The sequence below is a fragment of the Alexandromys fortis genome, unplaced genomic scaffold (genome assembly GCF_014885135.2).
Source record: "Alexandromys fortis isolate MF-2015 unplaced genomic scaffold, M_Fortis_MF-2015_v1.1 scaffold_1, whole genome shotgun sequence".
Lineage (NCBI taxonomy): Eukaryota > Metazoa > Chordata > Mammalia > Rodentia > Cricetidae > Alexandromys > Alexandromys fortis.
In genome coordinates this window covers 791,584-806,731 of record NW_026067927.1, presented here as the reverse complement: position 1 = coordinate 806,731, position 15,148 = coordinate 791,584, and the positions used below count along the sequence as shown (strand labels likewise).

Genomic DNA, 15,148 nt, shown 5'->3' with positions numbered 1-15,148 from the left:
TATTCACATACATAGGAAAAACCTCATTAGACTGCATTTCATGGACTTGCGGGGAGCATGGGGAAAATAGAGAAAAACTGCTTTGGAAGCCCTTGGCTAAAGCTTCAAAATTATGTTACTTAAGTAAAACAGGAAACAAAGGAAGGCAACAGCCAACAATACAGTCTCCAAACCCTGGACCACCTTAGCGGCACAGAGAGACTAAGAATTCTTCGAAGAGACTGTTGTTGTAACACAGAAGACTAGAACCAGATGAGCTGGGCAAACCAAAGGCATCAGCTGTCCATCCAATACACAAAGATTTATCTAGGTTCAAAGGCACACAAAGGACATGGGGGAGGGGGGGAGCGGTGATGAGAAACCACGCACTCCAGAAGAGCCAGGAAGGGAAGGGTTGATCACAGCGCAGGTGCTGGAGCTCCCGGCCTTAGTACTACTTTGCACGGTAAGCAGTTGAGGAAGCCTATGATAGTAGTTTTACTATCAAAGAAGGTCAAGGCACAGACTATGCCTCTAAGGGCTGATTCATTTCAAACATGCAGAGAACTCATCTAGACTTTTCAAGTCAGGAAGTGCTTACCAGAGAAAGGAAGCATTGCTGGGGTGCATGTGTGTGATAGGCAGACGGACCGGTATATTTTGACTTAAGAGCAACTCATCAAGCTGTGTATTTCTGACATCTATGACAATCTTTTTTCTAAAGTGGTAAGTTGGAAGTTAAAGTCTCAGGGAGTAGATGAATAAATTACTCAAAACTTTTGAAAGTGAGCAAACCAAAGCCTCAACAACTGTCATATGGATTCTAGAAAAGAGAAAACTGGAGAGAAAGAAATAAATGACTAGCAAAGTATTCAAGAAAATGTTCACAATTAAAGGACACATGCTTCTGGGTTGAAAGATGAATAAAACAGAAATATGATAGCTTAAAAAATCACTGTGGTACCAGCAAAAAGGTGAAATAAATGAGTGAAAAAGCCAGAGTTATCCATATGAATAGAAAATAAAAAGATATTGGTGCTATATTCTAATAACACTATGGAAAAATGATGTGGGAGTGTCATATCAATCTATTGATTTCATTGGTTAAGTTATAATAAACCAACTGCTTGGCCTCAGCTTAGAACATAGATGGGAGGAGTAAACAGAATAGAATTCTGGGCGGAAGAGGAAGTGAGGTCAGACTCTGCTCTGCTCCCGGACAGACCAGACAACTCTGCTCTCTGGAGCAGAGACATCATGGACGGAGGCTAGAATCTTCCCGGTAAGCGCACCTTGGGGTGCTTACACACAATATTAGAAATGGGCTAGTCCAGGTGCGAGAATTAGCCTGTAAGGGCTAGAGTTCATGGGCCAAGCAGTTCTTAAATGAATACAGTTTGTGTGTTGTTATTTCGGGCATGAGCTAGCCAAGCGGCCGGGGTGTTGGGGATGCAGCCCCGCCGCCGCTTCCTATTACAACAAAAAAATTACTTTCTACCCAACATAAATAGACAATTCACGGTAGAATAAAAAATAATCTTAAAACCTTCAAAGTCGCCGGGCGGTGGTGGCGCATGCCTTTAATCCCAGCACTCGGGAGGCAGAGGCAGGCGGATCTCTGTGAGTTCAAGACCAGCCTGGTCTACAAGAGCTAGTTCCAGGACAGGCTCCAAAGCTACAGAGAAACCCTATCTTGAAAAACCAAATAAATAAATAAATAAACAAACAAACAAGCAAACCTTCAAAGTCAAAACTTTACATCCTGGACCATGGAGAAGTTTCATTTATCATAAAGACTGACAACCTGAGTTCAACCACAGGAGCCCTAGGATGAAAGGAGAGAACTGACTCCTGAAAGATGTCCTCTGAACACACACACCACACACACACACACACACACACACACACACACACACACCACGCACACACACCACATACACACACACACACACACATACACACTGAAGTTGAATAGCACTCAGGCATAAGGAGAAATGGAATTCTGAATCATACTCTAACAGTCAGTCAGTCAGTGTGTTCAATAAAGTAAGTCAGACATGAAAGGACAAATGTATGATTTCACTTACACAAGATACCTAGAGTAGTTCAGTCTGTTAGATTTCGGGGTGCAGAGTAAGCAGACAAAAGGCAGGGAAGAGACCAGAGTCTGACCTCAACAAATGAGACTGTGTTCATCAGCACACACAGCAAGGGGTAGGTATCTTCTCCCTCCCAAGAGAATGGAGGGGTCTGCAGGGGAAAAATCTAGCTGGGACTTTCTCTAGAGATGGATGAGGGGCTTGAGAATGAGGAAGTGATGCAGCTCTTGGGGACTAGGCACAGGTCTGTGGTCTCTCAAGTCAGTCTCAGCAAACATTCCTCTTTGTGGTTGTCTGACACAGTTGAACAGCCCATAGAAATTAATAATGGAGGCACTCTATCAAAGCCCAAAAAGACAGACAACAGAACAGTGGTTACTAGGGGATGAGGAAAGAGAGACCAGGGAGCTAGTATGGAAGGATGAAAACATCCTGGAGATGGGCAGTGGTGACCCCAATAAGATGGACAAGTTTAATGCCCCTGACTGAATGGTATGCTTAAAATAATTATGTAACAACTTAGCATGCATACAATTGTACCATAACAGAGAAGGTAGTAAAATAATGTTGGGGAATATTATTTTAAGGTGTGTAACTTTTGTTTATGCTACATTTGTTTAACTCTGTGAAGCTGTGATTCATTGCTTGTCTAAAACACCTGATGGTCTAATAAAGAGCTGAACAGCCAATAGTGAGGGAGGAGCAAGGTGGGGCTGGCGGGCAGAAAGGATAAATAGGAGAACCATGAAAGAGAAAGGGCAGCAAGAGAACAAGAGGAAGAGGATGTCAGGGGCCAGCCACCCAGCCACCAAGCCAGTGACAGAGTAAGAAGGAATGTAAGATATACAGAAGTAAGAAAAGAAGAAGTCCAGAGGCAAAAGGTAGTTGGGATAATATAAGTTAAGAAAAGCTGGCTAGAAACAAGCCAAACTAAGGCCAGACATTCACAACTAAGAATAAGTCTATGCGTGTGGTTTACTTGGGAGCTGGGTAGCAGGCCCCAAAAGAGTCAAGGAGCCAAAAGAGTAAAATAACTATCACACAACAAAATGAGAATGAACTACTACACACAAAAAAAAATGGATAAACCTCAGACCCCCCCTCCAAAATTAAAAGAGCATATACATAATTTCACTTGTGTAAATTTTAGAAAGCAGATCTATGGATCCCCAAAGACAGTAGCAAGGACTCATCAAGGACACAGAGCCACTCCGGGGGTGAGGACAGTTTGCTATATTGAAGTGATGGCTTCACAAGGGCATTAGAGCACATAAGGAGACGGCTACATGGCATTTATCCTGACCAAAGCTTCTGGGACAGAGATCTTTCCACCCTTGGTGCCTTGGCCTTCTCTTGACCAGGGACTCCTCTGCTGGTCGTCTCCACTGTGGGCACCGATGTCCTGCGGCTCTCATTTGGGCCCTATCCAGACACTTCCTGCGCATTCTGCCTGTTCTAATATGTCCCATCATCGGGGTTCCTATGGCAGCCTCTTTCCGCTCTCTTGTTCTCAGTGTCGCTTCCCTTCTAATCCCATCTCACTCAAGGTTCAAGCCCAATACTTTTATATGGTAGCAGGCAAAGGCCTGCCCATTGCCTTCCACGGCCGCAGCAGAGGCAGGGATTTCTGTCTTTCTCACTGTTGAATGCTGAACTACTAGATGGTTGCTTGGCAAACAGGAGATGTATTCTGGGTGAACACATGATAATTTTCTAGATGGTAAAAGAGAAGGTCAGGGGACAGCCAACATTTAAAGAACCAAATAAATGTTTACAAAGACGTCAAAATACAAACAAGCAAACAAGAGTCAAATCAGTCCTGACACCTTAAACAGAGATCCTGGGAGAGGAGATCAACAAATATACAACCCTTTGAAACTTCCCAACACTTCCCAACCCCTCCCTGCAATTGCCAGCCAGTTTTCAACACGTTAATGATAAGCTAGGGGGTATAGGGCTGCCTGCTTCACAGCAAGGCTGTGAGAATCCACTGAACAAACTCCACCCTTAAAAATGATTCCTCTTTCCCCAGATCAGAGCCCTGAATGGGAGCCCTGAAGTCCTAAGGAAGTTACTGTAGAGACTTTACTTTCTAGACTATCACACACTGGACACACACATGGATTAGCTCCCTAGCTCTTCCGCAGAGATCCAGAAGCTAATCAAGAGAATTCTTCACACTGGTCACTAGTTAAAAATTTATGGATCAATTTTCCTATAAAGACAATGTGACAGGGAATCACACCTTTCAGACCAGAGGGGGGGGGGGAGAGAGAGAGAGAGAGAGAGAGAGAGAGAGAGAGAGAGACCAAAAGTGGTAACAAGGGGTGAGCAGATGGCTTGCTCTACAAACATTAGGACCTGAGTTCAATCCCCTACTGAGCATGCCACTGTGTAACCCCAGAGCCTGTCTGACAGCAGCAGGAGGGAAAAGTGGTGGAAGAGAACTCCCAGTCCCGTTCTACTCTCCACATGTACGTGTGCAGGCGGCACACATCTGTACACTCTGTGCACCCCCCCACCCACACACATGTGCACACACAGGCACCCACGCACACAGGCTTTGTATGCACAAAATGGTAACCAAACATTGAGTCTGAGTGGCGTCTTCAAAGGTGTTCCAATCATAGAACAAGGTGTTAGACAATATTAACTATGAGTTTTAAAGCTTTCCCTGCTAAAATTCATTTTTTTATAACTAGGAGTAACAAGCAATTGCCACCAAGCCTGGAATATACGAAAATCAAATACTTTGCCTATTTACATATGGTTCCCTGAAGCCATTCCTGATTAAAAATTGTACTGTTTCAATCTTCCTTCTAGAGATATCTATTAGCTAGAAATGCATATGAAGTCCAATAAATTTAGAATATAATTGCATGTATCCTATACAAATTGCTTCTCAATGGCTTCTACTCATGAAAATAGACGAAAAAGCAATGATCAGCTCATTATAAATCTGCAGAAGAGTCCCTGGTAGTGAGAGCGAGTCCCCAAAGACCGTAAGCTGCAGCTCATTTGAGTTCAGCAGAAAATAATCACTTCTGATCTGAGCTCCCAGTGCACCTTGGGAAGCACTCCATGGCTCAGCCACACTCTCCGACTAAGTAAGTGTAGCCCTGTGGAGTACTTCCTGCCTCTACGTGGAGACCAGGACCAAGAGATTCCAAGAGTCTCATCCAGCATGCCACAATCACAATCTCAAGAGCACACAACTTCAGCCAGTCTGTCAGGACAAGGAGAGATGGGCGGGACATGTCCTTGGGGCCCCATGCTGTTCAGACTCTTTATAAAGCAAAGTCCCACATCTTTAGTACTGAACTCTTTAAAGGGCATGGGAAACAGTCTGGCTTCGATATTTCCACATGCTATAACCACTCTAGCCCACTGACCTCTAAGCAGGACTTGAACCCAAGGCTCTCTCTTTTTTATTGTTTTTATTAAGCTATACATTTTTCTCTGTGTCCCTCCCTTCCTTTCCTCCCTCCTTCTACCCTCTCCTGTGACCCCCACACTCCCAATTTACTCAGGAGATCTTGTCTCTTTCACCTTCCTATGTAGATCCACGTATGTCTCTCTTAGGGTCCTCTTTGCTGTCTAGGTTCTCTGGGGTTGTGGGCTGTGGCCTGGTCTTGCTTTGCTTTATTTCTCACCCTTACCACAGTTCTCTCAGAGATATAAAGAGGTTGGAGCCACACACATCATCTGTCATTTGGAAGAAATAGAATCACTGAGGCATTTCAGGGCATGTGGTTTGCACACCACTTGACTTCCACGGACACAGAGATGGTAGAGAAGGGCTCCAGTTCACGGACTATCCTCATTCAGCCCACTCCAGTGCCCAGAGTGTGTGTGCATGGCGGAGCAGCACAGATGAAGGGAGAGAAGAAGCACCATAAGGAGGGCTAGCAGAAAGTTCACTTCACCACTCTAGAAACTGGACAGTACAGCATCTTAAAAACCCACATTCCCGAAGCAGCTGACTGCTCAGATGGGAAATGCACATGCAAAAGTCACACAGCGTAGGAATCTACCCTGTGAGGCTAACGGTCTCTAGCCCTGCTCCCACTAGCTGCCAACAAGGGCCCAGTTTTCTCATCTGTTAAATACGGACAGTACAAGGACAGTTATACCTCTCTTAACAATGAGGTGCATTCTCAGAAGTAGGTCCTTGGGAATTTTATCCCTGTAGGAAAAGCACTGAGTGAAAACCAAGCACAGATGGTGCGGCCAAACATTTCACTCCTCTTTTTCATGCACTCAAAAGCCGACATAATATGTGGTCAATAAAGCAACTCCCACCTACCATAGCATAGAGTTTGGCCGTAACTGTCTTTTTAATAAATAGAAGACACACCAAAACAGAAATAAATAAACAAACCTAGTAAATACATGACCCATGCTGTCATTTATGATCATTACCCAGGGATATGGACGGAGCTGGCTATGTTATTCTTGCAAGGCAGACGGCACCATAGGCCTGTCCACATGTATTAGTGAGTAACTCACTGTGCTGTGATATTACAGAGTCACTAGATAATAGAAAATTTTCAGACCCATTACAAGTTCATAGAGCTAACATCCTATAGTGTGGCCATTGATCAAAACAGCCTTCCATGGAGCGTGACAGTACTTCGCTTCTACTTTAGTCACTGGGCACTGTGAACAAGATGAAACTGGCTAAAACATGTCAAGTCCTTCAAGTGTCTGGCCACAGCAGGTGCTCAGAGAAGAACCCCCAAGCGCTGTCACGATTATTTGATAAAGTCTGGCCATCTTGGAGATTAGGAGAACAAAGGAATCCCACTGCTCTGCTCTTACATACTGGAATCCCGCAAGCCTCTCTTCCAGCTAGTCACTACAGGTAGAAATATTTCTGTAAAGTTCTTATTAAGATTTTATTATTTATTCTGTGTGTGCGCGTGCGCGAGCGCGCAAGCACCTCAGCCTATATATGAGGGGTCAGAGGGCAATTTGCAGAGTCATTTCTTTCCTTTTCACCACGTGGGTCCTAGGGACTAAACTCTAGGAGTCGGGCTTAGCAACAAGTGCCTTTACTCGCTGATCCATTTCACTAGCGCAACAATTCTATGTATACACAATCTGCATTTTTTACTCTTTACCAGATTTAACTACTCCCAATCATAGATGCTTTATAGACTCTATTTGTTAAAATTTTAAATACCTTTCTTGATCCCCCATGAAAGGGAAGTACAACAGAATGGTTAAACTGGGAACAGGGCAGCAGGGCAGAGCACAAAGACAGCTCTGGGCCGCCCCACCCGTACCGTCACACACAGGGCAGCAGGTTCTATGGCCACCTCCTCAGAAACAGCTAACCAACTCCATTGTTCCCTGTGGACTTCTTCCATCCCCAAAGGGCTGTATTCGAGATCAGAGGACTTCGGCTCCTCCCTCCGGGACAGCACTGAATTAGGACTCCAAGGGATTTTTAGGTTGCAACCACTACTTGAGATGCCAGGGAAACTGAAGACATTTCCAAACACTCAACTCTTGTTCCCTGTTTAGGACTAAAAGTCCAAGGTAAATTTAGAAAAGATATTAGTTATCCTGAGGAAATTTTTGAGACTGGAAAAATGAAGAAATTTAAGAGTACCATAAGATGGATTTTTTTTTTCTCTTAAATCACTTTTCCAAAATAGCCATTTCAGCAAACAAAAGACAAGAAACAACAAAAATCAATAAAGAAACTGGGATTGTCCGGAAACAAAGACCTTAAAAGTTCTAGTTCGCCCTCTCAGAAGACTCAGTACCCTAGCTTTACAAGGGCTTCCCGCACTCCTTTGTTTAATCATCAGGTAATAAAGGAGTCAGTGGTCCTGCTGGGCTCCACACACTCTGTACCTTTCACAATCCTGTTCTGAGAAACTCTTGGGGACCCTAGATAAACAGAAACAGAACAGCAGGAAAAGATAGTTAGGTCTCCAAGTTGGCAATCTACAGCTCTCTGCTCCAAGGCCTCGGGACCTTAGAAAAGGCACGAAAGCTGGAATGTCTGCCTACAGAAGCCACTTAACTGCTTCTGTCAAGGAGGGTCTTATAAAAAAAGATTGGAAGCCAAGAACAGGTCCATACCTGACAGATCCCAACCACTGAGATGGTGATGTCAGGCATAATAAAGCATTTTGGCAAGGCAAGAATGTACACCTGTGAGAACCGGGGGAAACTTGACAGGTTCCTGTTTTCCTAGCTCTTCCTCAGCGAACTAATTGTGGTGACTGAACAGCCGACCCCGAGCATTAAAGAACAGCAATTGGCTGTGTGGATCCGACGGCTGCTCTCCTGGGCGATGGGAAGACAAAATGACAGTAGTGCTTACATGCAGAAATATTCTGCACACAGGGCAACAATGAGCCAGAGTGCATTTAGATGGGGAAGAGGGATGCTCTGCAGACTGGTGAGCCAGGATGGAGGGGGAAAGGACACACCAACACACAAACACCCGTGTGACTCTGGTCACACTGCCATCAGAGCAGACTGTACCTTCACAGCTGTAGCTGTACACGGCCACCGCTGACCTGTCCACCAGGTTCTCGTCGTGATGCCAGCTCACCGCCATCTTCCCCATGCCAAAATAAGGCTCCTCTTTGAGGTATGGCATTTTCTGAGGATCCATGAAGTTTAGCAGAGTCACGTTGTAGGCTGCTCTGCTCTTAATGTCCACTTCATCATCACAGGACGACCCCATGCCAACCCTGGGGAACTCTGCCATGCACAGCGGCACAGCATCTTCGTTAGCCTTCTCTTTGATGGCCAGTTCTTCCAGGGCCTGGACGGTCTCACCCTGCAGGTAGTCATTGAGCTTGAGGAAGGTCTGACATGCGGCGGCGATCTCAGCCTCTGTGTAATTGATGGTGCAGCCCTTCACTGGCCAGGGCACCGTGAAGAGTCTGGTGTTCAGGTACTTGTAGGTGCAGCCTGGGTCCCCAATGAGGATGCGAGACACTGGGGTGAGCACATCTTTGCCTTGGATCCTAACCACGTCCCGAAACATGCAGCCATGCTTATGCAGTGTGAGGAAGGCCTCGGGGACCTCTTTATGCAGCTCCTCGGATATACTGCCGGCTTCCCGGAGAACCAGTTTAGGATATTTCAGCTGCCACTAAAATGAAACCAAAGGGGAGAAATGGGTATAAATGGCTACTATCTTATTATTTGCAAAAGCTATTTTCTTTATAAGGGTCCAGGAAGAAATTAAACTACCTCATGGCTTTTCCAAGCAGGGTTCATATCTTGCCAGTCTAAGAAGCAAAAACTGACAGGAGACTCTCCAGTGAGCACCGTCGGGCTGAAGCTCTAACTACTAACAATCTTCAGCACCAACAATAAATGAGAAGAATTTGGCCTTTGAATTCCCAGGCTTCTTGTGCCTTTAATCTCTCTTGCATCCTTTGGCTTTGCAGAAAATATAATTTTGTTTGCAAACTAATTATTGCCTACTGTCAGTGTTTGCTCCATGCCAGGTTGTTCTGACTCAGCCAGTCTGGCTAATTTCTCATGGCTTTACACACACTATCAGCCCCGGCCCACGGATACAACGCTGAAGCAGCCAGGCTCTGAGGAAGTTTGCCCTGAGTCACATTGGTAAATGTCAGGCCAGGATGTACGGGCTGTAGTATCTGTCTGGCTCCAGTGGGGTGATATTAGCTACCTGACTGAACCCCTTTCAATTCCTGGCAAACTGGCTTCTGGTTCAACACACTCACCTAAAGAAAACTCATCTCTCTTGAAGTGAAGACATTAAGTTCTATAAACACAAGAGTCATGACAATTTGACTCATGACTACAATACTAGTGCCCAGAATATTCTACAAAAGGCAATTCAACTGGTGTCATGAGAATGGGGTATTCAGACAAATCCCCCCAACTAATACAGAAACACACACTGACGCTTTTCAGGACTGTATTGGCTTTCCTGGCACCACTCCGTCTCCTCAGCACAGGATTTATGCTTGTCCCTATAAAGTTTAATCTGAATTGTTCCCTCAGTTTCAGGCTGAGTTCTCAACGAAAAGCCTAGGGATAGCAACCCACTCACCTGTCCTCAGACCACTGTGCTGTTCAGGCCTTCATGCATGGGGAGGCAACATGCTTATTCCTGTGGGTGTGTGCATGTGTACATGCAGACAGATGTGCACCTGTGTGCTTATGTGTGCAGAAGCCAGACCAAGGTCAGGCATCCACCTTTATCACTCACTGACAGGGTCTCTCACTGATGGGCTAGGCTAGCTCTAGGGATGAGCCTGTCTCCACCTCCCCAGCACTAGGATGACAGATGTGTGTGTACCATGACTTCTGGCTTTCTACATGGGTACTAGAGATACAAACTCAAGTCCTCAGGCTACAGGTTATCTGTGACTATAGCATAATCTAGCCCATTCTGGTTCATTTACAGAATGGGTAGTGGGCAATCCTGCAAGATTCAACAGGAAGTATACAAAAGAAAACAAATTCATCAAGTCTGACCATGGAAAAAGAACTCACTAAATAAGTAGAGTTTGACTATCCTGCTCTCAGAAGCCTAAGAGCTAGATGATCGTGGACATGACAGAAAAGGGCAGAGGGATGTGGAGCACTCCTGGGGATGATCATGGATGTAACATGAAAGGGCAGAGACAAGTGGAGCACTGCTGGGATGATCATGGGTGTAACATGAAAGGGCAGAGGTATGTGGAGCACTGTTGGGATGATCATGGATGTAACATGAAAGGGCAGAGACATGTGGAGCACTGCTGGGATGATCATGGATGTAACATGAAAGGGCAGAGACATGTGGAGCACTGCTGGGATGATCATGGGTGTGGCAGGAAAGGGCAGAAGCAGGTGAACCACTGCTATACATGGCATGGATGTAATGGGAAAGGGCAGAAGCATGTGGAGCACTGCTGTGTATGAACATGAATCTAACATGAGAGGCCAGAGGCACATGGTACACTGGGCGTGGCACACTGTTGTCCACTGTCAGAGATTCACCCAGAACTTACAGTTTCTCTACTTCATTTATCACAACTGCAAAATGGAGGCAGCAACAGCACCCTGTTCTACTACACAGTCCAGGAAGACAGCAACAGCACCCTGTTCTACTACACAGTCCAGGAAGACAGCAATACAGTCTTGTAAGCAGAGAGCATTATGGAACCTTGTCTCAAGGACAAGGAAGGGAAAAAGGAGGAGAAGGAAAATGGAAAAATGAAGTTCTACAACTATTATTCTGTTTATACAACTTATAACAGATTATTTACTTATACAAGATCTATTTTTATGGTAGCCATATTATAGATAGGGTGTCAAAGACATTTTTTAAAGGATTAGTGGATTTGAATGTATGTTTTTAAAATGTTTGTACAAAATGAAGCATACAATTAATAATCAAGCTCTGATTGAAAAAGTATTTGTAATCTATGTGATAAAAATCAGATTAGGATTCTTAATAAGAGATCAACTGATTCAGTTGTATGTGTATACTATATATTATGTATGTATGACACATGTGTTGTATATGTGTATATATATACATTCACATACACACATATATAACACATACAGACATAATAACAACTAAAGAAAAAGAGGCCACAAATTTTAAAAAGAGCAAAGGTAGAAAAAAGTGGTCAAAAGCTGAAAGTGCTATCCTCTGGGCATGTACTTTGTATATTTTAATTTCGTTCTTTGACTTTTACATGATTTTCTAAACTATATGTAAACTACTTTGAATAAAAAAATTCAAAAAAGACCATTTTAATTTATTTTCTTTATGGACATTCTTACACTTGCCAGAAATTTATTCTTGATATGATAAGATGATACAGAATTGTCAACATCTTCACCAAAACGTCTGCCTTATTTCAATCTGCTGTGTCTGTCAACCAAGGGTTACTTTATTGCGATGAGAACAACTCAGGAGAGTCGGCTAACTCTGCCACAGTCTCCAGGAAGATGGATGGGAGCAAACGCCTCCCCGACGTGTCCTCCTCTACCATTCAGACAGCGGTTAACCTAGTACCTGGTGCACGGAACAGCCGTGGAACATCAGTTATGAATTGTCTTTAGAGAGCAGCAAGTAACTTTGGAGAAGAGACGAACATTAAATAATCTGGGTTCATGCTGTCAGGCGAGTAAGTTCACTTTCCGTTTAGACAGGTATATGAGGAACATCAGATAAAACACAGTAATTTGCAACAGCTGTTGGCAGACTTTCAACTATGTTCGCGTAACTTTTTTATTAATCCTGTTAAAGTTTTTCTAGGGAGTACACAGTCATGAAATTATGTTATTGCTGGTTTGGTTGCACATTGTATTTCTTGAGCTCTATGAACACTTCTAGGGCATAAAAATGATGTTTCATTTCATATTTGGAAAGGTATGGTAGCCATAATGTGCCAATACGCAGACCCTATCCGATGGCTTTGAAGATCTACAACGCTGCTCTCCAGAGGTGAGGCTTTGTCTTTGCCGACTTGAATGCACTACATACGAATTCTATCTTTTCCTTTCCTACCGGTCTGAAATAACTTCATCATTCGGAGAAGACAGGCATGGTGCTGAATGAGTAAAACACCCATTTATAGGAGGTAAACTCAAATGAGGCCCAAAAGAACTCTCTTCAATTTACAGAATTTACCATCTGTAAGGAGCCTGGGACAGGCTCCACCTGACAACATCAGTGGCCTGGTCTAAAGACCCCATCTATAACCTGCTGTCACACCCTTTGCTGGTCACACTTCATGCTTTGCACTCTGGCGCATCCTGCACACTGTCCTTTATGATATTTTCTACATAATTTTTATTAAAAATACTTGCAACTTGGCAACAATCCCAACACTAAAAGGCTACACAGTCACTTGGCCCAGCCTCCAGCTGTATGATGCCAAGTGAGACCCAGAGGAAGCACATGTCTGAAGACCTGTGTAGGATCTGCTACAGGTTGTCACAGGCAGGCTGGTAAAGCCAGAGCCCTGCTGTGACACAGTGTTGTTTCAGGCACTGGTTCAGGCTACTCTATGTGTTTATGCAATACCCAACCAGCACTTGTTAGGCATCAGATAACGGGATAAAGTCCATAAATAAGCTGATAAAAATAAGCTAGGTCCTACTGACAACATCTCACATACCTGCATGGACAGGACGGAAAGTAATGGAGTAAGATATTACTAGGGCAGAAGTACAAGCACACTGTTACGGGAAGACAGTTGGGAAGAGAAGACTGGAAAGAAATTCTCATTTGGGGGCTCACAGGCCAATCAAGCACACACCATCTGCAAAGCCCTAAGTTCCAAGAATGCAAGAGAACAAAACATCCCCACACTGTCTTCAAGCTTGTATTCTGAGGAGAGCCACATACAAATGAATAAATAAAAGCCCGTGTATCAAGATGGCCGTGTATCAAGATGGCAGTGAGTGCTTTAGAGGAAATACAGTTGAGTGCACAGGACTGGGTGGCTGTGCTAAGTGTGGTCATCTCACATCTCTCTGGCAAGGTGAACTGAGGCCGGAAGAAAGAATGAGGATGCCGGCCCCGCAAAGACCTGAATGAGAGAGCTCCAAGTGAAGGGATCACAGTACAAAAGTTTTGGGGTAGAAATGTGCTTGGCTCGTTCCAAGAAAAGGAAGATGAAGAAGGTCATTGTAGGAAGAGGAAGAAGGCCATTGTGGGAAGAGGATGAAGGTCATTGTAGGAAGAGGAAGAAGGTCATTGTAGGAAGAGGAAAAAGGTCATTGTAGGAAGAGGAAGAAGGTCATTGTAGGAAGAGGAAGAAGGTCATTGTAGGAAGAGGAAGAAGGTCATTGTAGGAAGAGGAAAAAGGTCATTGTAGGAAGAGGAAGAAGGTCATTGTAGGAAGAGGAAAAAGGTCATTGTAGGAAGAGGAAGAAGGTCATTGTAGGAAGAGGAAGAATGCCACTGTAGAAAGAGGATGTGAGTTGAGGGGCCAGGAAAGCAAGAACAGGTAAGAAGGTAAGAGAACAGTGAGGAGCTGGTACACACACAGTGCTTTATAAGTCAGTGTTCAGTGCCAGGCTTCTAGGCGTCTACTCGGAATGAGCTGGGAAGCTACCAAGGGACTCTCAGCAAGAAAGCAGGTAGAGTTAACTAAGAGAAAGCTATGGGATGGGATGGTGAGTTGGCTCAGTGGGGAAGAGCACTTGCTGCCAATCCTGATCCCCCATGTGGAGGAAGGAGAGACTGACTCCCACAAATTGTCCTCTGGTTTCTACATGTGCACCATGGCACAGCACATGTGCACACACAGGCAAAATAAATGAATGAAAAAAAATGTTAAGATTCCCCCAGATGTTATGTTGAAGCAAAGGAAGGACACAGAGGCTGGGAGGCAACGGCTATAGGGACAGCAGCAGTTTGGGCCTCAGGGGAAGCAGCGGAGGCAGGAAGCAGCCAAGTGACACATTACAAGTGGGACTTCCTGGGACAGTTACAGGATGCGCAGTATTTACGTAAGGACACTTTTCTTAGGGTGAACAGGTGGATGCCAGACAGTATGGGGAGAAAGGTGCTGGCAGGAACAATGCCGGAAGGAGGAGGGCAGAGTAGGGTTGGAGTACAGCAAGGTGTTCCCCAACAGCGCTGTAGGTACGGGTCAGATTCTGGACACAGGTAGTCTGGGTCTAACTGTCAATAGCATTGTAAGTGATAAGCAGACATGCCTAGTTTGAACTTTACCTTAAAAACAAGAGACTCTATAGCTGACCCTCCACATTCCATTGGCACTATAGCTCTTGATTGTTAATTGTATAGGAAGCCAAGCCCATTGTGGGTGGTACCATCCCTAGGCAGGTAGTCCTAAGCTGTATAAGAAGGCTAGTTAAGCAAAAACTGGCAGTGTTTCTTTGTAAATTCTTCTTCAAGTTCCTATCTTAACCTCCTTCATAGATAGACCATGACCTGGAAATATAAGATGACATAAGTATTTATTTGCCCTAAAAAAACAAAACAACAACAACAAAAACCACAAGAGACTCACCAGGCGGTGGTGGTGCCTTTAATTCCAGCACTCGAGAGGCAGAGGCAGGCGGATCTCTGGGGGTTCAAGGCC

General features: G+C 44.6%; 1 protein-coding gene across 1 annotated transcript in view; it reads right to left on the bottom strand.

Moving 5' to 3' along the window:
- The window catches only part of Fto (FTO alpha-ketoglutarate dependent dioxygenase), a 332,887-nt gene that overhangs the window by 230,548 nt on the left and 87,191 nt on the right, over positions 1 to 15,148 (bottom strand). Inside the window, exon 3 of the mRNA XM_050143937.1 lies at positions 8,583 to 9,201. Within this exon, the coding sequence (XP_049999894.1) occupies positions 8,583 to 9,201 (619 nt within the window). The remainder of the gene's footprint in view (positions 1 to 8,582; positions 9,202 to 15,148) is intronic.